This window comes from Trachemys scripta, chromosome 9 (assembly GCF_013100865.1).
Source record: "Trachemys scripta elegans isolate TJP31775 chromosome 9, CAS_Tse_1.0, whole genome shotgun sequence".
Classification (NCBI taxonomy): Eukaryota; Metazoa; Chordata; order Testudines; family Emydidae; genus Trachemys; species Trachemys scripta.
This window is the reverse complement of record NC_048306.1, coordinates 72466704-72493999: the sequence shown is the minus strand read 5'-3', so window position 1 is coordinate 72493999 and position 27296 is coordinate 72466704. Positions and strand designations below refer to the sequence as shown.

Genomic DNA, 27296 nt, shown 5'->3' with positions numbered 1-27296 from the left:
TGATAGGTCTAGTTCCTCATGATCAACTTGCTGCAAGCGCCTTTTGGGGGATTTTATTCTGTTTTTCATACTTTATGTGTTAAAGTCTGTTTGTTTAAAATTATTAAAATGTAAAAATAACCTGAATGTTTTAAAATATATTGAATATAACCCTCCCAATGAGAGCAGCAGCTGGCTGGCTAGAATGCATTGTAAAAAGCGTAAAGTTGTGCCGGAGATATTCCGGGAACCACATTAAATGCATCTTGTCAGCAAAGCCAAGGAACCTCCTCCCCCCTCCAAAAGGTGAACGCAGGGCATATTTAACACAAGGGTTTCCCCAGACCCCTTTACCTGCTGCTGGTCTTGTATCAGTTCCTCCTCCTGCTCCGGCTCCGGCGTCTGTGCCAGCCGCGGCTACAATACTTGCTGCGAACTAGAAGACACCAGCTAGTAGCTACCGGGAGCCACCGAACATCCGCTGGACAGGCAGCTGCCGAGGCCAATCCTACTGCGTCCCTGGAGTGGGGCTCGGCTCCGAGTGGCGAGCTCCCTCCAGAGGGCTGGGCAGGACTGAGTGGCACTACCAAGGTGTCCGTGTCCAGTGTCTTCATTAGATAGTCTGTGGCTGAAGGAATTAAAATGATGGGGGTACCAAGAATCCCTGCCCTCGAGGAGAAAGATGGAGGGGGAAACCAGGGGCCCTGCCCTGGCTGGGAAATTGTGAGGTAACCAGGAGGGTGGCATGTTTCTTAGCGCAGGGGCATCATAGAGCAACAGAATTCACTGCTTTAAAACCCTCTTGAAAAAGAAGTATTAACATGGGATGATGCAGGGCAGAGTCCACGCCCCCCTTCTGGGCAGGGAGGAGGAGCGGGCTGGCTGCCTCCCCAATAAGAGCCCCGGTTTTGCGTATCCTTGCTCCGGTATAGTGAAGAATAGCGAGATGATCCAACAAAAATAATCGTGGGCCAGGGCGTCCCATACTGGTCAGCTCGCACTGAGGAACCCATGGTTCAGCGACCCCTTCAATCTGGTATCTAGGCTAGTACCCTGTTGCCCGCACGCCTAAAGCCAGCCTTGAGTCTGAGTGAGAACTTTTCCTCCCCTTTATCTCCCGGGAGAGCTCCTCAGACTTGCGCTGTGCTGTGAGTCTGCTGGTGACTTGAAGGAACTTTCTCTGCATAATTATCCACGAGACCTAATTTTAGAGCCAAATTTACCTCAGACCTCTTTCATTACTAAACACCAATGGGGAAAAATAGCTCACGAAGCAGAAAAATGTTATTGATGATTACAAAATATGACTTCCATCTCACGAGGAACTTCCTGCATTCCTATTTTCCTTGTGACCGGTTTCCCTCCCTCCTTTTGTTTTACACACGTGATCCCTGAAAAGTTGATAGGTTGTTGTTGGCAGTGACAAATCTCTCGAGGGTAATTAAAACCTGGGATTGAAAAAACGGCTTGAGTTTTAAATCAGGTGAATAAATACATAGTACTTGTAAATCTATTATCTGGATCGAATGGCTTCAAATGTTGTCTGTACAATATTGGAGTGAATGAAAAAGATTGCCATTGCATTCAGTGTATTTGAGACAGAGAAACTGGGGCGCTGGCATCCCCGTAGCAATAAAAGACATTAAGGTCCCTGCATACTTGCCAGTATGCGCATTTGCGCAATTGGGGTGAACAAACTGCCTAGAGAATGTGTTATTTCTGCATTTTCACTTTTAAAACCCGAATGTACAACTCCTGCAGTCATCGCATTGCTGATCTGCAGTGAATTATCAGCGGTAGATTAATTATATATTTGTTAAAAAGTGTTTCCTCTCCAGCCCTCAAAGTCTGTGCTGTAATATACATATTCATCACTGATCTCTCATGTATTGCTCTTAGCTGAGGCAAAGCTGCGCGCGCGCGGGGCGCGTCAGAGCAATAGACCAGCCTCTACCAGGAAGCAAGGAGAACGCGTTTACTCTACAGCCTGCGAGGAACTGACTGAGGCGTTTTGAGCCCAGCCGGGCACCGTCGAGAGCTCTCTCTTTCCCGCTTCAGATTGCAGCGCGAGTGGCGGCGTTTCCCAGCCAATGAGGCTGCTGCCGCAATGGCCGAGCAGGGGCTGGAGCTGGCCTCTATGATCCCAGCCCTCAGGGAGCTGGGCAGGTAGGTCTGCAGCGACCCCGCACAGACACCGCCTTTCCTCGCTCCCTTCAGGAGCCAGGAGTCTCCGGTCCGGCTGCGCCTGCTGGAGCTCCGACATGTCCCGTGGAAACCCACTCAGCAAACGCTGGGTTGCCAGTGCTGGTCCCCAGACGAGCATTATAGCAGAGCCGTAACATGACTTCCTTATGTGCAGTGGCAGCTGGGTCCCCAAGCTGTGATGATAATTTACACGCAGCGCTATTAAAAACAACTAGAAATAACACTTTAAATATTATTTGAAAAAAAATATTACAAAAAATCCCTCATCATGATGGTTGAACTCCTGGCACAGTCCTCTCTGACCTCATCTACTCTCCATCTATTCTAAAATCTATGAAGCCCTTTTCAGTGTCTGAATCTCTGACTATCTCTCTGCTGCTGTTTTATTATTAACTTTGTCTTTGTGCTATTTAACTCTGCAAAGCTTTATGGATCACTTGTTTGTTTATAGTTTATCTACGATGCTCACTCACTGCAATATCTTAGCACCTCGGACATGCTAATGATTTATCTTCACAACAGTGCTATGATGTAGGAAAGTATTATTAGTACCATTATACAGAGAGGAAAATTAAGATGCAGTGAGGTTAAGTTGTTCTAAGACACATGACAAGACTATGGAAAAGCCAGGAATAGAAACCAGATTTGCTGCATCTCAGTGCAGTACCTGCTTCTCTCATACACAGTACAACCTTTTCTGATTTTAAAGACTTTTAGAAGGAACCAATGCTAAATCTGAAATTCAGTGTATAATATTGAATTGCTCAGACATTTTAAATAACTGGTATTTTTTTACTTTAAGATGAAAAAGTATTCAGGTGGAAATACACATTTTATAACTAGCTTTATTTTTAATTTCAGTGCCAGTCCAGAGGAATATAATACTGTTGTGCAGAAGCCAAGACAAATTCTCTGCCAGTTCATTGACAGAATACTTACAGATGTAGACGTTGGTAAGTAAAGCAGGTTTTTAGTGGCATATCCCTTTCTTTCAGTGGAACCCTGCTAATCTGCATTTTGTACATTCTCATCAAAAACTTGGTACTTTCTTCCTCTCACTTCAACACACATTTAGTAACAAAACTAGGTCTCATGTTGTCTTGATTTAATTATTTTTATAAAATATATAACAAAGTACTTACTAGTATAATATAAATTAGTATATTTAAACCTAAACTATAATTGTCAGAATAAACAAACAGCTATTATGATGCATTAAATATGAAGGCTTCTGCATTGTAAAATGTATCCTTACTTGCAGATAAGTAGGGCCCTACCAAATTCATGGTCCATTCTGGTCAATTTCATGGCCAGAGGGTTTTAAAATTGGTCAGTTTAAAAATTTCAGATGTTTACATCTGAAATTTCATGTTGTTGTGACTGTGGGGGTTCTGACCCAAAATGAGATCGTGGGGAGGGAGGGTTTGCAAAGTTGTTGTGAGTGGGGGGTTCCTAAGATTGCCACCCTCACTTCTGTGCTGCCTAGGCAGCAATCTCTGAGCTTCCTGCAGTTACAGGAGGTTTCCGGAAGTGGAAGTGGGTAGGATATCCCCCATGCTGCTAGGAGTACCCCTGCTGGGGGCTCCTAGCTGCAAGTCCAAGCCAGTGACAGATTAAGGTAGGGGCCCCTGACCAATTTGGGAGCCCCCCCTAGAAAAATGGGTGCCCCCAAAGAAGCCCTAGGGTGGAAGCCCCAAATGGGTCACCCTGAGCCCCAGCAGGAGCCCGGAGGGAAGGAGCCCCGAGCCCCAGCTGCAGAGCTGAAGCCTCGAGCCTGGACTGCTCTGAGCTGTGGCTAGGGGGCAGAAGCCCCAAACCCAAGCTGCCCCGAGTTCTGGCTGGAGTGTCGGGGCAGAAGACCAGAGCCTGGCAGCCTTGGCTGGGGGGAGGTGGAAGCCCCGAGCCCCGGCTGGCGCAGTGGAGAGGGGCGGAAGCCCAGAGTCCGAGCTGCCGGGGGAAGTAGCTCGGTGCCCAGAGCTGTGGCAGGAGTTGCGAGGTGGGGGTGCAGAACCCCAGAGCCCGGGCTGCCCCGGCTGCAGCCACCAGGTGCAGAAGCCCCCAGCCCAGCAGGAGCCACTGGGGGAGGAATCTCTGAGCTTGGTGCTCAGAGCTGCAGCAGGAGCCATGCAGGGGTGGGGGGCACAGAAGCCTGGAGACCAGCTCTTGGGCTCCTGCAATGCAGGAGTGAGGGTGTACCACCCTCATTTCTGCATTGCCTTTGGAGGTGGGTGTGATCTCCCCACCAAGAACAGCCATGCAGGGGAAGGGCAACTCCTGTCCCTCCTCAGCGTGTCTGGACTATCAGCTAGGAGTCCTGGGCTTCCATCAGCAAGGAGAGCAGATTTCATGGGGGAAGGGATGATTTCACGGTCCATGACATGTCTTTCACGGTCGGGAAATTGGTAGGACCCTATTCACATAAAAAGGATTTGCAGGATTAGTTCTTATGTCAATATTTGTAGTTAATTTTTTAATTTTAGAATGCTGTTATAATAAATATTAATACTTGATATTTCATAGTGGAGCTCCTAGTTGTCAGTGGGAATTAACAAAGCTCTGCTGTTTCTGGAACACATGCATCCCCTTTGTCTTGTATTTATATAACAACTTTGCTGCAGATATACAAATAGATATTTCAGGGACATGTTCTCATCCAATAGATTAGATATGGCTCTTTGCTTAATGAAGTAACTCGCACATATGTGACATACACTATGATGTGTTTGTTATTTCTTGAGACACATGAGGTGATTGAGATCTTCTATTCTATCTCACTGTTTTTCTACTAATAAAAAAAATCTGCTTTGAATGTTGCTTCTGAATACGTGGACATTATCACATAAATCCTCTGGTAATTTAATTGCTATCTGATCCTGAGAATTTTGTATAAATAACTTCTCCCCGGTCTTTTTCTATAAACCATGAGGATTTAGAAAAGTCTGAGATGGTGTAGTGACGAGTTAGAGGTTTTTGGTTGGTTGTGCAAGCTAACTATGGGATAATCCAGGATTTCTTAATTGTTTCATTGAATGTATTGGATTCAACAGGCTGTGGTGGTGGTGAGAGGGGTCTTACATTTCTTCCAGCCTTAGAATAATTTTTACTGTGTTTTCTGCTTGGGTTTTTCTAACTTTCATCAAGTTTGGGTTGGGAAAAACAGCAAGTCTTACTGTTTGCCATTTTCTACTGGTTGTGTATATATAAGTGGTATTAAAAGAATTGCATTTTAATACACGTTGATAGTACCCATATGAGTAATTAAGACAAATATCTTTTGTACAATTGAATTCTTCATATATATTGATGTGACATACAGTATCTACAGTTGAGAATATGTATATTGTGAGCACGTAATAATGAAATATTCTCCTGATTTGTAGCCATACAAAATCCATATTGTGTTGCGCTACAGTAGTTCCCATATGGAAATGTTTCTTTCCTTGAAGTTTGAAGTTACTAAGGTGCAGTAGCAATGGGACTATTTATTTTCTTTTCAGTTGCTTTGGAACTTGTCAAGAAAACTGATTCTCAGCCAAGTTCTGTGATGCTCCTTGATTTTATTCAACACATCATGAAATCTTCACCTCTTATGTTTGTAAATGTGAGTGAAAATCACCAGGAAACTGAGTGCAGTTGCATAGGTGAGTTTTCTTAAACATTTTTGCTTAATTTAAGCACTGAAAATAACCTATTACATTTCAATATTTTACCCAGCAGATTAAACAAATATCCGCGTCCCCATTTTTGCTCTCTTTCACGTGCTTGTTTTGCATGTTGTGAATTAAATGAATATTTGATAGCCTGTTTTAAATGTATGATGCATTAGATTTCTGTACATGTGGATTGCATAATACATATCCAAGGACAGAGTCTGACCCTCTTGTTCATCACTGTTGCTTGTCCATAAAGACACTGGCCAGCTCCCATCTGGGAGGTATTCTGAAGATGTAGTAATTTTTTGGGTTTTGGAAAGCATGCTAAGAGGTGGCGTGCCAAAGAGACAGAAGAAGGATCTGCAGCGGTTGGGAGCGTATATTGAGACAGGCGTCCTGACCCAAAATCAGTTCCTCCAGTTGGGATTCACTTCCTCTTCCTGAATCCTTTTCAGCGAACGCCCCATTCCTGGAAGAAGCAATATGGAGGCAGGGTGCGGTTGCAACAGAGGCTAAGAGATGGAAATTTTCTTACATGAAATCAAGAACAGCTCTGTGCTGAAGAGTGGGCTAGTTGCTGAAAACTGGCGGGCAGTGAGGGTGATGAGGTTAGCTACTTGCCTAAGAGGGTATGTTTACACTACGAAATTAGGTCAAATTTATAGAAGTTGATTTTTTTAGAAATTGATTTTATACAGTCGATTGTGTGTGTACCCACTCAAGACCATTAAGACCATTAACTCGTCGGAGTGCATCCACAGCTCACCATCACCGTATGTCTCCTGGGTGCTGGCAGACATGGCACTGCATTGCTACACAGCAGCAGCTCATTGCCTTTTGGCAGCAGACGGTGCATTACGACTGGTAGCCATCATCGTCGTCTTCTGGGTGCTCTTTTAGCCGACCTCGGTGAGGGGCACCTGGGCAGACATGGGTGCTCCTGGCAGACCTCGGTGAGGTCTGTCAGGGGCACCTGGACATAAATGGGAGTGACTCCAAGTCATTCTCTTTTTAAGTTTCGTCTCATGGAGATTCAGTCCTGCCTGCAGTCATACTGCACCGTCTTCTGGCGAGCACCCAGGAGATGACGACGACTAGCAGTTGTACTGCACAGTCTGCTGCCAGCCTAAGATGTATAAGAGAGATGGAATGGATCAAAACAAGAAAGAGACCAGATTTGTTTTGTATTCATTTGCTCCTCCCTCCCTCCCCTGAATAGTGGTGGGAGGGATAGCTCAGTGGTTTGACCATTGGCATGCTAAACCCAGGGTTTTGAGTTCAGTCCCTGAGGGGACAGTTGTGTGTGTTTCTCCTTGATGCAAACCCACCCCCTTTGTTGATTTTAATTCCCTGTAAGCCAAGTTGCCCCTCCCTCCGTCAGAGCAGCGGCAGACAATCGTTTAGTGCCTTTTTTCAGTGCAGACGCCATAGCACGGCAAGCATGGAGCCCGCTCAGATCACTGCCGTAATTATGAGCACTGTAAACACTACGCGCATTATCCTGCAGTATATGCAGAATCTGCAAAAGCAAAACCAGGCGAGGAGGCGACGGTAGCGTGGTGACAAGAGTGATGAGGACATGGCCACAGACTTCTCTCAAAGTATGGGCCCCAGCAATGCGGACATCATGGTGCTAATGGGGCAGGTTCATGCCATGGAACGCCGATTCTGGACCTGGGAAACAAGCATAGACTGGTGGGACCGCATAGTGTTGCATGTCTGGGATGATTCCCAGTGGCTGCGAAACTTTCGCATGTGTAAGGGCACTTTCATGGAACTTTGTGATTTGCTATCCCCTGCCCTGAAGCGCAAGAATACCAAGATCAGAGCAGCCCTCACAGTTCACAAGTGAGTGGCGATAGCCCTGTGGAAGCTTGCAACGCCAGACAGCTACTGGTCAGTCGGGAATCAATTTGGAGTGGGCAAATCTACTGTGGGGGCTGCTGTGATCCAAGTAGCCAATGCAATCAAAGAGCTGCTGATATCAAGGGTAGTGACTCTGGGAAATGTGCAGGTCATAGTGGATGGCTTTGCTGAAATGGGATTCCCTAACTGTGGTGGGGCCATAGATGGAACCCATATCCCTATCTTGGCACCGGAGCACCAAGGCAGCGAGTACGTAAACTGAAAGGGGTACTTTTCAATAGTGCTGCAAGCACTGGTGGATCACAAGGGACGTTTCACCAACATCAACGTGGGATGGCCGGGAAAGGTACATGATGCTTGCATCTTCAGGAACTCTGGTCTGTTTCAAAAGCTGCAGCAAGGGACTTTCTTCCCAGACCAGAAAATAACTGTTGGGGATGTTGAAATGCCTGTAGTTATCTTTGGGGACCCAGCCTACCCCTTAATACCATGGCTCATGAAGCCATACACAGGCAGCCTGGACAGTAGTCAGGAGTTGTTCAACTATAGGCTGAGCAAGTGCAGAATGGTGGTAGAATGTGCATTTGGACATTTAAAAGCACTCTGGCGCAGTTTACTGACTCGGATAGACCTCAGTGAAACCAATATACCCATTGTGGATTACTGCTTGCTGTGCGCTCCACAATATCTGTGAGAGTAAAGGGGAGACATTTATGGCGGGGTGGGAGGTTGAGGCAAATTGCCTGGCCGCTGATTACGTGCAGCCAGACACCAGAGTGGTTAGCAGAGTGCAGGAGTGCGCGGTGCACATCAGAGAAGCTTTGAAAACCAGTTTCATGACTGGCCAGGCTACAGTGTGAAAGTTCTGTTTGTTTCTCCTTGATGAGCTACCCCCCCCCCCTTGGTTCACTCTACTTCCCTGTAAGCTAACCACCCTCCCCTCACCCCTTTAATCACCGCTTGCAGAGGCAATAAAGTCATTGTTGCTTCACATTCATGCATTCTTTATGAATTCATCACACAAATAGGGGGATAACTGCCAAGGTAGCCCGGGAGGGGTGGGGGAGGAGGGAAGGACAAGCCCACACTGCACTTTAAAACTTATTGAATGCCAGCTTTCTGTTGCTTGGGCAGACCTCTGGGGTGGAGTGGTTGGGTGCCTGGAGGCTCCCGCACCACATTCTTGGGCATCTGGGTGAGGAGGCTATGGAACTTGGGGAGGAGGGTGGTTGGTTACACAGGGGCTGTAGCGGTGGTCTGTGCTCATGTTGCCTTTCCTGAACCTCAACCATATGCTGGAGCATATCCCTTTGTTCCTCCAGTAGCCTCAGCATTGCCTCTTGCCTTCTGTCACCAAGCTGATGCCATCTATCATCTTCAGCCCGCCACTTGTCCTCGCGTTCATATTGTGCTTTCCTGGACTCTGACATTGTCTGCTTCCACGCATTCTGCTGGGCTCTTGCAGTGTGGGAGGACTGCATGAGCTCAGAGAACATTTCATCGCGAGTGTGTTTTTTTCGCCTTCTAATCTTCGCTAGCCTCTGGGAAGGAGAAGATAGTGTGAGCGTTGAAACATTTGCAGCTGGTGGAGGGAAAAAAAGGAAGAGTGGTAGTTAAAAAGACACATTTTAGAGAACAATGGGTAGACTCTTTATTTAAAATGGGTTGGCAATTTAAAAGGAGGGGCTGCGGTTTTCGGGTTAACGTGCAGCACAAACCCAACTAACCCCCCCCACACACCCAATTCTCTGGGATGATCGCTTCACCCCTCCCACCACTAACAGTGTGGGAACATTTCTGTTCAGCCACAGGCAAACAGCCCAGCAGGAACGGGCACCTCTGAATGTCCCCTTAATAAAATCACCCTATTTCAACCAGGTGACATGAATTATATCACTCTCTTGAGGATAACACAGAGAGATAAAGAACAGATGTTGTTTGAATGCCAGCAAATACCGGGACCATACGCTGTGTTATGCAATGATTCCAGACTATGTGCCACTGGCCTGGCGTGGTAAAGTGTCCTACCATGGAGTACGGAATATGGCTTCCCTCTCCAGAAACCTTTTGCAAAGGCTTTAGGAGTACATTTAGGAGAGCTTTATGGAGATGTCCCTGGAGGATTTCCGCTCCATCCCCAGACATGTTAACAGACTTTTCCAGTAGCTGACCTGGCCGCGAATGCCAGGGCAAATTAATCATTAAACACGCTTGTTTTTAAACCAGGTATAATATTTACAAAGGTATGCTCACCAGAGGTCCCTTCTCCGCCTGGCGGGTCCGGGAGGCAGCCTTAGGTGGGTTCAGGGGGTACTGACTCCAGGTCCAGGGTGAGAAACAGTTCCTGGCTGTCGGGGAAAACGATTTCTCCGCTTGCTTGCTGTGAGCTATCTTCAACCTCCTCATCATCTTCCTCGTCCCCAAAACCCACATCCCTGTTGCGTGCTACTCCATTGACGGAGTCAAAGCACAGGGGTGGGGTAGTTTTAGGGGCACCTCCTAGAATGGCATGCAGCTCATCATAGAAGTGACATGTCTGGGGCTCTGACTTGGAGCGGCCGTTTGTCTCTCTGGTTTTTTGGTACGCTTGCCTCAGCTCCTTAAGTTTCACGCGGCACTGCTGCAGGTCCCTGTTACAGCCTCTGTCCTTCATGCCCTTGGAGATTTTTTCTAATGTTTGGGCATTTCGTCTTTTGGAACGGAGTTCTGATAGCATGGATTTGTCTCCCCAAACAGCGATCAGATCCCGTACCTCCTGTTCGGTCCATGCTGGGGTTCTTTTGCGATTCTGGGACTCCATCATGGTCACCTTTGCTGATGAGATCTGCACTCACCTGCAGATTGCCACACTGCCCAAACAGGAAATGAGATTCAAAAGTTCGCGGGCCTTTTCCTGTCTACCTGGCCAGTGCATCTGAGTTGAGAGCGCTGTCCAGAGCGGTCACAATAGAGCAGTCTGGGATAGCTCCCGGAGGCCAATACCGTCGAATTGCGACCACACTACCCCAATTTGACCCGGCAAAGTCGATTTCAGTGCTAATCCCCTCGTCGGGGGAGGAGTACAGAAATCGATTTTAAGAGCCCTTTAAGTCGAAAAAACTTCATCATGTGGACGGGTGCAGGGTTAAATCAATGTAACGCTGCTAAATTCGACCTAAACTCATAGTGTAGACCAGGTCTTAGAGTAGCCATAGTGAAGGAAGGAAACTGTGCTGGAATAGGCTGTCAGCCGTGGGCTGTGGCATGAGATGGATATTTTGGACACCCTAGTACAATTAATTGTGGCTAGTTATACTCATCTCATCTTTGGTGGGGTGTGAGTGTTAAGTATAGTTGTTAGTGAAACATTATTTATATAGTTTTCTCTAAAGAGTAAATCCTGTAGCATATGAATCACAATATTTCTTTTGTGTGTGTTTTTCTTTTTCTATTTAGAATTTAGTAATTGGATTATAACAAGGCTTCTGCGAATTGCTGCAGCTCCAAACTGCCATGTGTTACACAAGAATATCTGTGACGTCATCTGCTCTCTCCTGTTGCTTTTTAAAGCGAAAAGCTGCACTGTTTTTGAGGTGCTGACAAAGGATTTACTGCAACTTTTCCAAGATCTAATTTTCTTGCATGAAAGAAATATACAGAGGCAGCTTCAGAGGAACTTGTTAGCCTGGCCAGTGGTGGTAAACAGATTTTTAAGCAACACAAATGAAAATCTAGGTTATTTAACCTCAGCCACGTTACAATTGATGGGCATGCATGATGTGGAAGGTTTGGAAATTACATTAATGACCATTCTGATTGACATTGTTTCTGATGTATTTTTTGCAAGAGAGGACCTTATTCTGTGGGGGATAGGTTGCTCGCTGCTGGAGTATGGTAGACCAAAAATTAAAGCTTTAGCCTTGAACCTTTTAATAAAATTGATCCAATTAGGAGGGCCACCAGAACAGCCTGCTGGCATTTTCTTCACAGTCTTTTTTGGAATCTTACAGTCAGTACTTGAAATGGATGTTGGAAAATTAGAACTCTTTGGAGAACCACTGTTATGCTTGGTGAGGACATTATTTCCTTTTGAAACAGATTCTTATGTAAATATTGAACCTGTCTACCTAAATATGCTGTTAGAGAAGCTTCGAGCACTGTTTGAAGCTGATGTGCTTAGACAGCTTAAGTCTGAAAAGTTGAAAGCTGCTTTGTGTCACATACTTCAGTATTTTCTGAAGTTTGTTCCAGCTGGATATGAATCTGCTTTAGAAGTAAGAAAGGCCCATATCTGTACCATCTGTGGAATTTTTGTTGATGTAGTTGGAAGTCAAGAACAACAAGAGGTAGGTTAATCTGAAAAAATATTTGTTATTTTTGTAATCCATCTATGTAAGGAAGAATACCTAGTAACTAAGTGTTTCAGAAATGCCTTAAGATAGATTATTGGGTTATGGGTAAATCATGTCCTTCTTTCTGTTTCTGTAATTATATAATATCTAAATTCAGGCCCTGATTCTGCTATGTGATGTGTGTGTGGACCTTTATGCCTGCATGGAGCCACATGAAGCCAGTGGAGCTCCAGGCAGATACAGGGTCTTGCCCACACACATCATAATGTAGAATTGAGGCTCAAGATTATCCCTGTCCTGAAGAATGTACAGTGTATCTCTATTTATACTTTAAAGTGTCTAGCACATTTTTTGAGTTCTATTAATAAATAGGTTGTTTTTAATGAATGCAGTCATCTTTAGTTGGTCATCTTTAGTTATATGTAAAAGATTGAGAAATTAGATAATGTTTCTTCCAGCCAAGATGCTACTGATGTGTTTGTATGGTGGTTGGGGGAATCTTATTGAACTTATTAAAAAATTCTCTGAAATTTAGGAGAGGCTACAGATATCTATGTAGTTTATGACAGTACAGGGTAACAGTATACAGGAGCAGATAACAATTTCATACAACCCTGGTAAAATTACCTGACTAGATAAAGACTACCTCCAGCACTGTAGTCTAGCAAGCAGGAAACCCATGCTGGATTTTCAAGGTCTCTGTGCAAAGTTGGTTTCTAAACCTAAGTAGAGTACAAAAATAAATGGCATAGAAGTAACATGTTTCCCTGATATTTATTGTATAGATAAAATAAGGGAATAAAACAGACTGAATGGATAATCCTGACTAATGGTTATATAATGTGAATGAAAGAGAACTAGCAATAGCAGTCCACTCTCAGAAAAGAGCACAGAAAGCTGCATTGGTATATGAAAGCTTTTGACACACAACTGAGAGGCATGAAAACACTTATTAACATAAGTACTTCTATGTAGTTTTATAGAGTTCAGTGGGATTACTCTTGTAAGTTAATTTTCCATGTGTATAAGTGTTTGTGGAATCAGATTCTTGTACAGGAGTTTTTTCCGCTTTCTGGAGCTGACATAAACTTGTGAAACGTTTGTACAAAATATTGCCACCTCCCCATCTCTCTTGACAAAACAAGAAACAGCATACTTAATACTACTTTTGTGTGTGTGCACATTTGTCTGTTGTAGTATCTGGTGAGTCCACTTTATGCAGCATTAAAAACAGAAGGGCTGGAAATCATTCAGGAGCTTCAGTGTCAGAACCAGCTGGATACCTCTGATACAGATGGATGGAGCAGCAGTAGTGATGAAATTCCAGAAAAAAAGCAACGACTAAGTCTATCAATAAAGCATCCAAAGAAATCACCGGTTCCAGCAGCGTATGATATTTATTCAATAACTATCTTCTATAGCAGTTTGGTTAGATCTTGCCAGTTAACTGGATGGTGAAATAGTTGCATTTAATGTAATTCTTCTTGGCATCTTACAATGCAACACCTGCATTGGATCTACTTTTTTCAATTTTATTTTTCAAAGTATAAATATCCAGAGATCATTTTATGGATTAAATCATTATTTGCCAAATTTAATTTAAAATAAAAAAGGATACCATTTGTTGCTTAATACATCAACATCAAACAACCTTTGATTTTTTGTATAGCTATACATTAAAATAGCAAAATAGGGAGTATGTAATATTTTAAAATTGTCTGTTTCATAGTTTTTATGTGAGTTTGTGTAAGCCACACAAAACACAACATATAACCCAGTCAAATTTGTTCCAGAATCCGAAATACTCCATCATAATATATAATCCACATGTATTTCATTTTCACTTTAAAAATATTTGTGTAGATATTCGTAATTTTAAAAACGAATACAGTTTTATTCCTATTTAAACTTACTCGTTATTTGTAGAATTGAATGACCGCGTTTTAGATCCTGATGTTGCAATTAATGGACAAAAGAGACCATCAAAAGCCTATCTCACCCAAGGGGCAACATTAAAGCACTCCATTGTTCCATTTTCTCAGTTAGTTACATCTTTGACCCATGATAACACTTTTAGAAAAGATGATTGTCTTCTACAGCTCTTCATGTGTGGCTGACTTTTTCAAGAATAATTGACCAAAGCTTTATTCCTCATGAATTAATATTAATTTATGCTTCTGAAGTTGTTTGTTGTTTTTTTTGGTTCACTCAAAATATAAGAATTAAGTAGTCATTTTTCTACAGCTACATTCCTACCTCCAAAACTGGTTAGTTCTAGCATCATTTATAAAGAATTGTATGTTGCTGAATGAATACTTTTAAAAACTAAAATAATGTGGTTAATTACAGGCTTAGTCCCGTGAACATGAAAATGAAGAGCATGCTGTGGAATGCAATAAACAAGAAAGCTGCCTCCTTAGTATTTCTCCTGGAGCAAGATGCTCTGACATCAGACATTCTTCACATTGTAGAAGGGATTGCAGTAGTACTACGACTAGCTGCCCTGTGTACTGTTCATTGCTCTCAAAATTCTAACAGGTAAAAGTACCAAGTTGACCATTTATCTACTGGTGTCTTGTAAATGTGTAACTACACCTTTGTAAACTTGTGTAACATCTATAAGATTACCTGTATACATACAGTAACTCCTCACTTAACGTTGTAGTTATGTTCCTGAAAAATGCAACTTCAAGTGAAACGATGTTAAGTGAATCCAATTTCCCCATAAGAATGAATGTAAATGGGGGGGGGGGGTTAGGTTCCAGGGAAATTATTTTGCCATACAGTACAGTACAATAGTTGGGAGGTGCCCCCGCCTTATCCCACACAGGCACAGCCCACTGGCACTGGAGACAGTGAGGCAGGCAAGGAGGCTGAAGGTGCTGTAGGCTAGGAGATGCATGTTGCTCAGCAGCAGCGTCAGCTTCCCCTACTCTGCAAGCATCAGGGGCGGGGGGCTCAACCCTCGGCCCACCCATGTCACCCCTTCTCCCAAGCCCCCACCATTAACCTGCCTATTTTTCCCTCCCTCCCCCTTTACTCCGCACGCCACATCCTCGCTTCTCCCTCTCCTGCCTCCTGCCCGCGGCAGTCAGCTGGCTTGCAGAATTCAGGGGGGTGGAAGGAGGAGCGAGGACTCGGCGCACAGACTCTCCCTCCCTCCCCTGCCTCCTGAATACCGCAAGCCAGCTGATTGCTGCGGGCAGGAGGCAGGGGAGGGAGGGGGGAGATGTGCCGCGTCCTCGCTCCTCCCTCCTGCCCGCGGAAATCAGCTGGCTTGCGACATTCCGGGGGCAGGAGGGAGGCGGGAGGAGCGAGAACTTGGCGCGTAGGTTGCCCCCTCCCTCCCCTGCCTCCTGCCGTGGCAGTCAGCTGGCTTGCAGCCTTCAGGAGGCAAGGGAGGAAGGGGGAGCTGCCGCGCTGAATCCTCACTCCTCCCCCCGCCCTCTGGAGCACCACAAGCCAGTTGATTGCCGCGGGTAGGAGGCGGGGGGAGGAGGCGGAAGGCGCTGATCCATGGGGTCTGCTGGCCGGTGGGAGGCGCTGTGGGGGCAGGGGGGAGCATAGGGCAGCTGATGGGGGGGCTGCCAGCTGTGAACAAAGCAGGCAGCCAAATGGCGTTCTAGCGAAGCATTGCACAACTTTAAATGGAGCATGTTCTGTAATTGAGCAGGGATGTAAAATCAAAACAACGTTAAGCGAGAGGACGTTAAGTGGGGAATTACTGTATCTGCATGCAACTGCAGGAAAGCTGCTTGCATTTTGAAATAGGAACGTTTTCATAGATAGACTTTTGGTTATAATTTAGAAAAAACTCACAACATTACAATGTTCACATGATTTCTAAATGTTTTTCTTTAATAGCATGGATCATAAAGTTGCTCATATGTGTAGCTTAAGCAGTCATAAACGTAATGCTGCTTGGTCTTCAGATTCTGAGGTGAATTTACAACTGATCTGGATTTCTTCTGACTTCATTGTGAAAGTAGTGACAGTCTGCAGGAACCTTTTAGCGTCTACTGCTCAGATTGCTAACCTGGAGCCAGTGATTGACAGAATAGTGAAAATCTTTGATGCTTTATTTTATATGCAAGGTGAGAAGCTGTTGAAATTAAAAGCTCTTTGCTGAATTCTGATACTTGGTAAACTTAAAAATGCAGATAGAAGTTGGCTGGTTTGTTGTGATGGATGAATTTATTAAAGTTTAGACTTTGTGCCTGAGCTTAATGCTCCACTTTTCAATGTACAGTAAGTCCTCGCTTAACGTTGTAGTTATGTTCCTGAAGAATGCGACTTTAAGCGAAATGATGTTAAGCGAATCCAATTTCCCCATAAGAAGTAATGTAAATGGGGAGGTTAGGTTCCAGGGAAATTTTAAAACCACACACACACACACACACACACACACACACACACACACACACACACACACACACACACNCACACACACACACACACACACACACACACACACACACACACACACACACGTTTTAAACAAACAATTTAATACCCTTCACAGCTATGATGATTGTGAAGCTTGGTTGAGGTGGTGTAGTAAGAGGGTGGGGTATTTCTCAGGGAATGCCTTGATGAACTAGCACTTGGCTGAGCCCTCAAGGGTTAACACGTTGTTAAAGGCAGCAGGAGGGGAGGGGAGACAGCATAGCAGACAGAGACAGACATGCACCTTGTGTGTGGGAGAGAGAAATGCACACTGCCCCTTTAAGTAAGCTGACCCACTCTTAAGTGCATTGTCTTTTTAAGTGGATCAGGAAGTTGAGACAGCAGCTGCTGCCCCTAGCTCTCTCTGTCTCTCTCCGTCCGTGTCTCCACCCTGCTCTATATGGAGAAGGGGTAAGCAGGGTGTAGGAGCAGGGGGACACCCTGACATTAGCCCTCTTCCTTCTCCCCCCCCCCCCCCACGCACAGTAAGCAGGAGGCTCAGGGAGCAGCTCCAAGGCAGAGGGCAGGAGCAGCACATGGCAGTGGGGGGAGGGACAGCTGAACTGCCAATTGCTAGCCTGCTGGGCGACTGCTGCACAGGGAACTTACAGGAGTGGGGAGCTGATAGGGGGGCTGCTGGTCCACACTGGTTACATGTCCCCACCAGCTAGCTCCAACGGGCTGCTCTTCCTGCAAGCAGTGGACAAAGCAGGAGGCTGCCAAATGACATTAGAAGGGAGCATTGCACAACTTTAAATGAGCATGTTTCCTAATTGATCAGCAACGAAATAACGTTAACCGGGACGACTTTAAGTGAGGAGTTACTGTACACATAGGAATCCTAGTTGCATTAAAGGCAGTTTCATCAACTGGGAGGTTGTGGGAAGACTTTTCTTTGTGGAATGCATCTGTCTTGAAAACTAACAAACTGTTTCCTTTTTCATTTGTGTGTGCTTCTGTTATCTCTCTTCTTCTTTGGCCAAAACCGATTTGTGGACAGTGACTGTGCCTAAGAAATGAACTTTGTAGTTGGTACTTTTTTCACATAACTTCAGAATGTTTTGCTCTAATACATAATTGCTTTACTGTTTCACTTCTAAAATGCAGAATTCTGATAACATGGGTGGATTGGTACTGTACTTCTCTTTAGGAAAATATAATGTATTCTACTCTGTAACTAAATAAAGTATAATATACACATCCATTTTGTAAGCCATGTAGACTAACAAATATGGTTTTATGTGGGTTTTCCCTAGGGAAGAGCCATCTTAATGATCAGATTCTTGAAAATTTATGTGGAATGTTATCTCTGCCATGGATATATGGCCATTCTGATGACTCTTCTTTCAAGCTGTCTCCTTTCAGCTCAGATCTTCTAGATCTGAGCCAACAGATTGCAAATAGTTTCTGTAAGTATGGATACCATATTAGAGCTCTTCTATGATTGCACATTTGTGTATTTAATATGCTGCATATACATTGCTGTTCCTTTCATATGTGCTTCATAAATCCATTTGCTAGTGACAAACAGGAAGCATAATTTGGTATGTACCAGGCCTTACCTATCAACTTATGTTCAACATAAAATTTCACTGAAGATTCTAGCCCATATGATTGTATGGGTAATCTTCTGAATGTGAACTGATGCAATGTTGTATCCATGAATATCCAGTCAGTCTGACACAATAGAGAACAGTGAACTGCCCAACCAAATCGTCAAATCTGTATCTCTTTCCAGCCATATGTTGCATTTGAGAGGAGGTGTTTAAAGTGCCAGAAAGCTATCATAGAAGATTAGGGTTGGAAGAGACCTCAGGAGGTCATCTAGTCCAACCCCCTGCTCAAAGCAGGACCCAACCCCAACTAAATCATCCCAGTCAGGGCTTTGTCAAGCCGGGCCTTAAAAACCTCTAAGGATGGAGATTCCACCACCTCGCTAGGTAACCCGTTCCAGTGCTTCACCAACCCTCTTAGTGAAATAGTTTTTCCTAATATCCAACCTAGACCTCCGCCATTGCAATTTGAGACTATTGCTTCTTGCTCTGTCATCTGCCACCACTGGGAACAGCCTAGCTCCATCCTCTTTCGAACCCTCCTTCAAGTAGTTGGAGGCTGCTATCAAATCCCCCCTCACTCTTCTGCAGTCTAAATGAGCCCAGTTTCCTCAGCCTCTTCTCCTAAGTCATGTGCCCCAGCCCCCTAATCGTTTTCGTTGCCCTCCTCTGGCCTGTCTCCAATTTCTCCACATCCTTTCTGTAGTGGAGGGCCCAAAACTGGATGTAGTACTCCAAATGTGGCCTCACCAGTGCTGAATAGAGGGGAATAATCACTTCCCTCGATCTTCTGGCAGTTCTCCTACTAATGCAGCCCAATAGGCCATTAGCCTTGGCAACAAGGGCACACTGTTGACTCATATCCAGCTTCTCATCCACTGTAATCCCCAGGTCCCTTTCTGCAGAACTGCTGCTTAGCCAGTCGGTTCCCAGCCTGTAGCAATGCATGGGATTCTTCCATCCTAAGTGCAGGACTCTGCACTTGTCCTTGTTGAACCTCATCAGATTTCTTTTGGCCCAGTCTTCCAAGCTAGCTGGTTTCTTTATGATTTATAAGGACTCCCAAGTCTATCTCTCTTTTTAGTAGTAAATGCGTTAGTTGTCTCTTTAGATACCAATACATCACCAAACAGCTTCTGCAAGGACTGTGTCACCTACAAATATGGAATTATTAGAGGAACACCTCTGAACATGTGTGAGCATGTTAAATGGTAAAAATAGAGTTGATGCAGTAGAAAGGTTTGGGGAAGAAGTTTCTTACAATGTTAACTTGGCCACACCGTATACCTTTGTTTTATGGCCTGTGTTAATTGTTAAGGCTGCAAGTTTGTTAAGGAGGTCATGGAAGTCACGGATTCCGTGACTTTCTGTGACTTCTGCAGCAGCTGGTGTTGACCCAGGGGCTGCCTGAGCGGCCAGCAGCAGCAGTTTGGGTGTGTGGGAGGGGGCTCAGGGCTAGGGGCAGGGGTGTGTGTGGCGTGCTTACCTAGGGTGGGGGGCCCCCTGAAGCTCCTAGGTGGCGGAGGGGCGTCTTTGTGCCGCGCGCTGCCTGCCCCTGCAGCTCCCATTGGCTATGCTTGTGGTGGGATCAGTGGAGGAGCCTCTGCCACCTAGGAGCTGCAGGAACAGAGCCGGTAGGAAACCCCGCCAATACCCCCAGCACCAGTGCGGGTCGCGGGTCACCTCCCGCAGCGCCCCCAGATCACCTCCCCCCCTCCCTCCAGCGCGGGTCCCGGGTCACCTCCCCCAGCACCCGCAGCGCCCCTGGACCGCCTCCTCCCCCCCAAGCACCGCCACCCAAGTTTTATTCATAGTGGGTATTTTTAGTAAAAGTCATGGACAGGTCACCGAGCCCATGAATTTTTGTTTACGGCCAGTGACCTGTCCATGACTTTTACTAAAAATACCCATGACTAAAACATAGCCTTATATGAGAACAATATGGCTAGGTTAACACTGCATGAGGAAAAAAATAGCTTATTTAAATGAGAGAGCAAAGATTAAAACAGAAGAAATGGTGTATATAAACCTTAGCATATTAAGTCTGTTTGCAAAACCTGAGACATAGGTGTGCCTTGTATTAATTGCCTTAAAGAAATTGTCTCATATTTCTACAGTATATTTTCTTTCCACCAGTTTGTCTTGTTCTTTCTTTCCTATTGGCAACAACAAAGAACTAACAGTATTCAAAGCCTTATGTAATGTTTGATTTTTGTTTTGTTTTTTCTCCCTCTTCTCCTCCATAGCACCTCAAACTCAGTCGCACTGTGTATTCCTTCTGTCTCTGTTCCCAAAAAACATATGTTTGGATTGGAGAAAATGTGTTTACCATTGGGCACTACAGAGTCCCCATGAAGTCATCCGAGCTAGTTGTGTTAAAGGATTCCCTGTCCTCCTGCACCAATTAAGTGTGAAATCCTACAGCATAATTCCCAAATCTCTCTTGTATGTATTAGTGCTGCTTTCACTTTTCCGATTACATGCTTGAAAAAGAAAACTAGTACAGGAATGTTAGTGTTGGTGGATTGTTATTTTATTATTTATTTATATAGCATCCAAAATGTACTAGGGATCTCTCAGAACATATAAAAAACACATTCTCTGCCCATCAATCTTTGTCTAGATCAGGAGTAGGCAACCTTTCAGAAGTGGTGTGCCAACTCTTCATTTATTCACTCTAATTAAAGGTTTCACGTGCCAGTAATACATGTTAATGTTTTTAAAAGGTCTCTTTCTATAAATCTATAATATATAACTAAACTATTGTTGTATATAAAGTAAATAAGGTTTTTTAAATATTTAAGAAGATTAATTTAAAATTAAATTAAAATGCAGAGCCCCCCAGACTGGTGGCCAGGACCCGGGCAGTGTGAGTGCCACTGAAAATCAGCTTGTGTGCCACCTTCGGCACACGTGCCATAGATTGCCTACCCCTGGTCTAGATAAACAAAAACAAACATGGGGAAGGGGGTTCATTGTGCAACAAACTGTGAAAGAAGTTATGCTTGTGCCTCATAGCTTTTTATACAGTCCCATTCTGTTTTCTTTCACCCGTCCCCCTCCTATGTACCTACCTTACCCTCTGCCCAATTTTGCACATGCAGCCTGCCTATTCCAGTGTTAGTATACCAGATTAAAGATATCTTCTTTCTCCATCTACATTCTACCCTGTCCACCTCCCTTGTAGATTTATCACAGAGTTTGAGACAGTGATAAAAAAAGAAAAACAAATAGCCATTATAGACTGTAACTATTTATGTAAACACTTTTTAAATTTAACTTGTTAAATATATGGAAATTATTGAATGTATTGCATATAAAATGCAAATGACTCATTAAGTGATATACTGAAGATTTTTTTTCTTCTTTCATTACAGAGACCAAATCAATGATGTATCTGAGTTAGTCAAGAAGGCTTGTGCCAGTATTGTTGGGAAATTAGCTTGCTGTCTTGCTGGGACATTTAATTTAAGTCCTCAATTAACAGAACCTGATATTGAGCATGTAACTTATGATATTTTATGTAGCAGCCTCACGGTGATCTCTGCTCATGAAAATACATGTTCAGTGAAAGCCTCCATTTTCAAGCCATTTTTTAATCTTCTTGAAAGCGAAGTACCTAGTTCAGTAAAGCTAGGTAAAGTGATTTTATTTTTTTCTTAGCCTTCACGCTCTTATGTAGTATACTAAAATTACTTGCACTGTCCTTTTTCGCCACCCGACTTCTGTGTTGTATTCCTTCTATCAACCTGCAACTTGTACAGTAGGTGAGAAGAAGAGTGTTTGCGTATGGTCTGACAACACAACTTATGTGTTGGTAAGTCTGACCTGTGATACCTCACCGCTGAGTGCCCTCAACTCGTGTTGAAGTCAATGAGGATTGTGGTTGCTTAGCATTTAGCACTAAAGGGCCTCTCTTTAATTGTTAACGTTATCTTCTATTTAATACCTTTCACTAATTCCATTCTTTTTTGTCTTTTTTGTCTCCCATCCCATTTTCTCAATCTTTATTTGCTTTCTTTTAAGTATGTTATAAATTAATAGTAGACCTCCTTCCCAAATAGGTCAAGCACTTGACTTTTGAAATGGTTGATGAATATGCAAGCTTTCTGGAAGCAAGAATATGCAAGCTTTCTGGAAGCAAAGAGAAATTGTGCTCATGATATTTTCGATTGGCTCTAGCTGGCAGAAGCAAAAAAAATGAATGCTTGACATATCCTATCAGCTTCTGTTCCTCAACCCACACAACTGACATCTTAATATTTTTATTGGCTAACGTACAGTCAGCATTCACAAAATAGTTACGATGATGCACAGTGTAAACAAACTACAGTAGCCACTTGTGTATTTCTGTACACCATATTGCTCAACAAATGTCACTATAGATATATAAACATGAACTTTCAAGCATGGTTAACTTAACATCTACAACTAACATCTGATACTAAGTCCAATTAAATCTAATATCTACTGTAGTTACTCATTCTGTACCTTTCAGTAGAAGTCTAACATTTGATATAAATCTGAATTATAAATAGCCATTTTGTTTGACACATTTTTTAATAGCTTTATGAAATATAAAACAGGCTGTTTGATGTTTTTGTATGTTATTTTATCATTAATTATTCTGGTACGTTTTTAAAAGAATTAAACACTTATCTTCCTTTTCCTTCTTCAACCCATTTCTCTCTCCCTTAGCATTTATGGAGAATATACCTCATCTTTGCAAACATCTGGACTTTAGAGATGATGAATTGGATGTAAAGATTCTTGTTGGAGCTTTACTAAATCTAATGGAAGATCCTGATAAAGATGTAAGAGTGGCATTCAGTGACAATATCAGGAACATATTGACATCCTTGGACTCTGAGGAAGGATTCATAAAAGAGGTGAACCCAAGATTTCTTTTCTAATGCCAAAAATGCAAAACTGTTACAACAAAACCAATCTTGTTTAACTAATGTGTTGAATACTTTGTCCATTTCAAATTTGTTTTTTCAGCTTTTTGTTTCAAGAATGAAAGAGGCCTATACAAATGCTAAAATTTCAAGAAATAATGAGTTGAAGGATACATTAATTTTAACAACAGGGGATATTGGAAGGTACCTTTTGGTTGTATGTTTTATTTTGAACATTCGTAAGTATTTTCGGTTTATAGTTCCGAGAAACTTGTTGCACAGGTGTGAATACAAGAATAATACTCTTCAGAGCCCCATCTTTACAGATACATCCACACAGGCAGACCCTTGCATCTGTACTGAGCCTTGGTGTATTCACTAGGGTTCCACGTGGAAGGGTCTTCTGTCATAGGTCCAATTGTGTAGGGTCAGAGCCCAAGTGACAGTATTTTTTTTCTTTAGGAAAAGATAGCATTATAATTGGTTTTGGAAGGATTCGATTTTTATTGAGAAACGTTGATTTCACTGTACACACACAAACTGACAAATATTTCCACATATGATTATGGTTATGGTTCAGTATTTAACTTTTTGAATCTCATTGTCTACGATCACTAAATAATTCTTGTCTGACATCCCATAATTTCCTAAAAGTGTGAAAATTTAAATTGCTAAAATAAAGATATTATCCTTCAAAATTAATTTTAAAAGTTCAATTCTGCCAAGCCTAATTATAATTAATAAAGATAAGTCCATTCAAAGAGTAAGTCTTTATACTAAATGATGATTAAATACTATATATTCATATTTGTTGAAATTATCTGTTCTTTACCATGGCATCCATTTTGTGTACAATAGGAGATTATATAAAAATACAGTGACAAATTGTATTTATCATGGTAACCTGCATATGTTAGAGGTAGTCTCACTACTGTTGTAACTAGCATTTCATGCTAACAGTGTAATTTTTTTCTGCTCACTTTTGAAAGGGCAGCGAAAGGGGATTTGGTACCATTTGCGCTCTTGCATTTGTTGCACTGTTTGTTGTCAAAGTCAGCATCTGTGGCTGGAGCAGCATATACGGAAATTAGAGCACTGGCTACCGCCAAGTCTATAAAACTGCAAGCCCTTTTCAGTCAGTACAAGAAACCTATCTGTCAGGTGAGGAAAAAGAGTATTACTTTCGGAAGCACACATTATATTGCTAGGTTGCAAAGGAAAACAGATGTGAATTTGTGTGGCAAGTCATAGATTCTAGGACTGGAAGGGACCTCGAGAGGTCATCGAGTCCAGTCCCCTGCCCGCATGGCAGGACCAAATACTGTCTAGACCATCCCTGATAGACATTTATCTAACCTACTCTTAAATATCTCCAGAGATGGAGATTCCACAACCTCCCTAGGCAATTTATTCCAGTGTTTAACCACCCTGACAGTTAGGAACTTTTTCCTAATGTCCAACCTAGACCTCCCTTGCTGCAGTTTAAACCCATTGCTTCTGGTTCTATCCTTAGAGGCTAAGGTGAACAAGTTTTCTCCCTCCTCCTTATGACACCCTTTTAGATACCTGAAAACTGCTATCATGTCCCCTCTGTCTTCTCTTTTCCAAACTAAACAAACCCAATTATTTCAGCCTTCCTTCATAGGTCATGTTCTCAAGACCTTTAATCATTCTTGTTGCTCTTCTCTGGACCCGCTCCAATTTCTCCACATCTTTTTTAAAATGCGGTGCCCAGAACTGGACACAATACTCCAGCTGAGGCCTAACCAGAGCAGAGTAGAGCAGAAGAATGACTTCTCGTGTCTTGCTCACAACACACCTGTTAATACATCCCAGAATCATGTTTGCTTTTTTTGCAACAGCATCACACTGTTGACTCATATTTAGCTTGTGGTCCACTATAACCCCTAGATCCCTTTCTGCCGTACTCCTTCCTAGACAGTCTCTTCCCATTCTGTATGTGTGAAACTGATTTTTCCTTCCTAGGTGGAGCACTTTGCATTTGTCTTTGTTAAACTTCATCCTGTTTACCTCAGCCCATTTCTCCAATTTGTCCAGATCATTTTGAATTATGACCCTGTCCTCCAAAGCAGTTGCAATCCCTCCCAGTTTGGTATCATCCGCAAACTTAATAAGCGTACTTTCTATGCCAATATCTAAGTCGTTGATGAAGATATTGAACAGCGCCGGTCCCAAAACAGACCCCTGCGGAACCCCACTCGTTATGCCTTTCCAGCAGGATTGGGAACCATTAATAACAACTCTCTGAGTACGGTTATCCAGCCAGTTATGCACCCACCTTATAGTAGCCCCATCTAAATTGTATTTGCCTAGTTTATCGATAAGAATATCATGCAAGACTGTATCAAATGCCTTACTAAAGTCTAGGTATACCACATCCACAGCTTCACCCTTATCCACAAGGCTCGTTATCCTATCAAAGAAAGCTATCAGATTGGTTTGACATGATTTGTTCTTCACAAATCCATGCTGGCTGTTCCCTATCACCTTACCACCTTCCAAGTGTTTGCAGATGATTTCCTTAATTACTTGCTCCATTATCTTCCCTGGCACAGAAGTTAAACTAACTGGTCTGTAGTTTCCTGGGTTGTTTTTATTTCCCTTTTTATAGATGGGCATTATATTTGCCCTTTTCCAGTCTTCTGGAATCTCTCACGTCTCCCATGATTTTCCAAAGATAATAGCTAGAGGCTCAGATACCTCCTCTATTAGCTCCTTGAGTATTCTAGGATGCATTTCATCAGGCCCTGTTTTCCCCATTCACTTTTAAAAGTGGTGCTGAAAGTAAAATTTAAAAAAAGCTTTTGTTTTATGTAGAGTACAAATAGGAGGAGTTCTATTTGACATAATTTTCTAAAAGAAATTAACCTTTTCAAGGAAGACTGGGACTCTTACTTTTGATTGGGTTTGTGACATCAGCAGTGTCATTCTGTTTCCCTCTCATGTCCCAGCTCCCTAAGTATTGAAATAATAGAACCACATAATCTTTTGCATTATATGGCACACTTCCTCTACTTTTAAAATTGATATTACATTTGATCTTATGTTACAGTCATAATGCAACAGTGATTTTTCCCACAGGTTATTTAAAAGGTTAAGTCCTTTTCCGTTTTTAAATATTCCCAGAAGGCAGTAATGTAACATCAGTTTCTAGCTGGATGACATGCCACCATTAAGGTTTCCAAAGTAAATTTTTTAAACTACAACTTGAGTATCGTCAAATGTAATGATCCATGGTTTTCAGTTTTGGTCATCCTCAATTTAGTGTAAGTAGAAGAAAAATGTAGACAGGAAGAAAGAGAAGCTAAAATTTTTATCCTTCGATTAAGTGCTTGGCTGTATATCTTTGTTCAGTGGGGATTTTATGTTCTGGAGGTGGAAAACTAATATTGAAAGTTACCTTTTAATGTTTAGTTTCTAGTGGAATCCCTGCACTCCAGCCAGATGGCAGTACTTTCTAACACTCCATGCCAGAGTAATGAGTTACAAAAACAAGAGGCTGCTCATCAGAGAAGGATGGCCCTGGACACGTTATCTGAAATTGCCAATGTATTTGATTTCCCAGACCTCAACCGCTTTCTGTCTGTGAGTTGATAGGTTTTTTACTTCTGAATTTTCTGAGCTTGGATTTTTTTTTAAATTTTAGTCCACTATCTTCCTGTAAATCTTGTAACTCTGGATTTGTTTCTTAACCCCCTCCTCCTCTAATTGTTGGTAGCTATAAATTGGGATAATTTAGAATTGCTGCTGGTAATTTAAGCAGGGAGGGAGATGTTCAATCCAGAAACTGTGGCATATTGAGTGGTTCAGAGTCTGAGGGGAGGCAAACTACCCAAGTATTAAACAAAAGTACTCATTTACTCAAAGTATTTATTGGCTTCTGCAGCTTCTGAGTGGATAAGATGTTCAATCAAAAGTCTCTATTTTGAGCCCATTTTTTGAGCCCTCATTCAGGATATTTTTTTCCCTCCTCTCTAGGTAACCTTCTGTTCTTTGTTTCAAGCAGAAAATACCAAGATGCTTTGGTTAAATAACATCTTCATTTGTTGCTCTCCTTAATATAAACACTGCTTATTTTCTTTAAGGTCAAAGGGCTTGTCTATACTGCCCTGCAGATCGGACTACAAGAGTATGAATAGCAGTGCACACCAAACTTCTGCGCTGTAACTTCCCGTGTGGCTGCTGCAGATGTGAACTATAAATTCCTAGTTTGCATTAATGTTGTCCTGTTTGAAGAGGCCTACTTTAATATGAACTAGGAACATAGCCAAAGTTTTCACACAAGCTCAAACTTTTTTGATCAGCATCTGGTTTGTTGGTAGTGGGGAAATGTGCAACAGTTGG

At 42.9% G+C, this 27296-nt stretch overlaps 1 protein-coding gene across 1 annotated transcript in view; it reads left to right on the top strand.

Annotated features, from left to right (window-relative positions):
- Window positions 1–2022: 2022 nt before the first annotated feature.
- Window positions 2023–27296, top strand: part of ATR (ATR serine/threonine kinase) — a 79262-nt gene continuing 53988 nt past the window's right edge. Inside the window, exons 1-14 of the mRNA XM_034781938.1 lie at window positions 2023–2145; window positions 3046–3137; window positions 5682–5825; window positions 11139–12028; window positions 13232–13422; window positions 14384–14572; window positions 15899–16128; window positions 17737–17889; window positions 20280–20478; window positions 21411–21670; window positions 22732–22922; window positions 23035–23135; window positions 23921–24092; window positions 26367–26537. Of these exons, the coding sequence (XP_034637829.1) occupies window positions 2087–2145; window positions 3046–3137; window positions 5682–5825; window positions 11139–12028; window positions 13232–13422; window positions 14384–14572; window positions 15899–16128; window positions 17737–17889; window positions 20280–20478; window positions 21411–21670; window positions 22732–22922; window positions 23035–23135; window positions 23921–24092; window positions 26367–26537 (3042 nt within the window). The 5' untranslated portion in view covers window positions 2023–2086. The remainder of the gene's footprint in view (window positions 2146–3045; window positions 3138–5681; window positions 5826–11138; window positions 12029–13231; window positions 13423–14383; window positions 14573–15898; window positions 16129–17736; window positions 17890–20279; window positions 20479–21410; window positions 21671–22731; window positions 22923–23034; window positions 23136–23920; window positions 24093–26366; window positions 26538–27296) is intronic.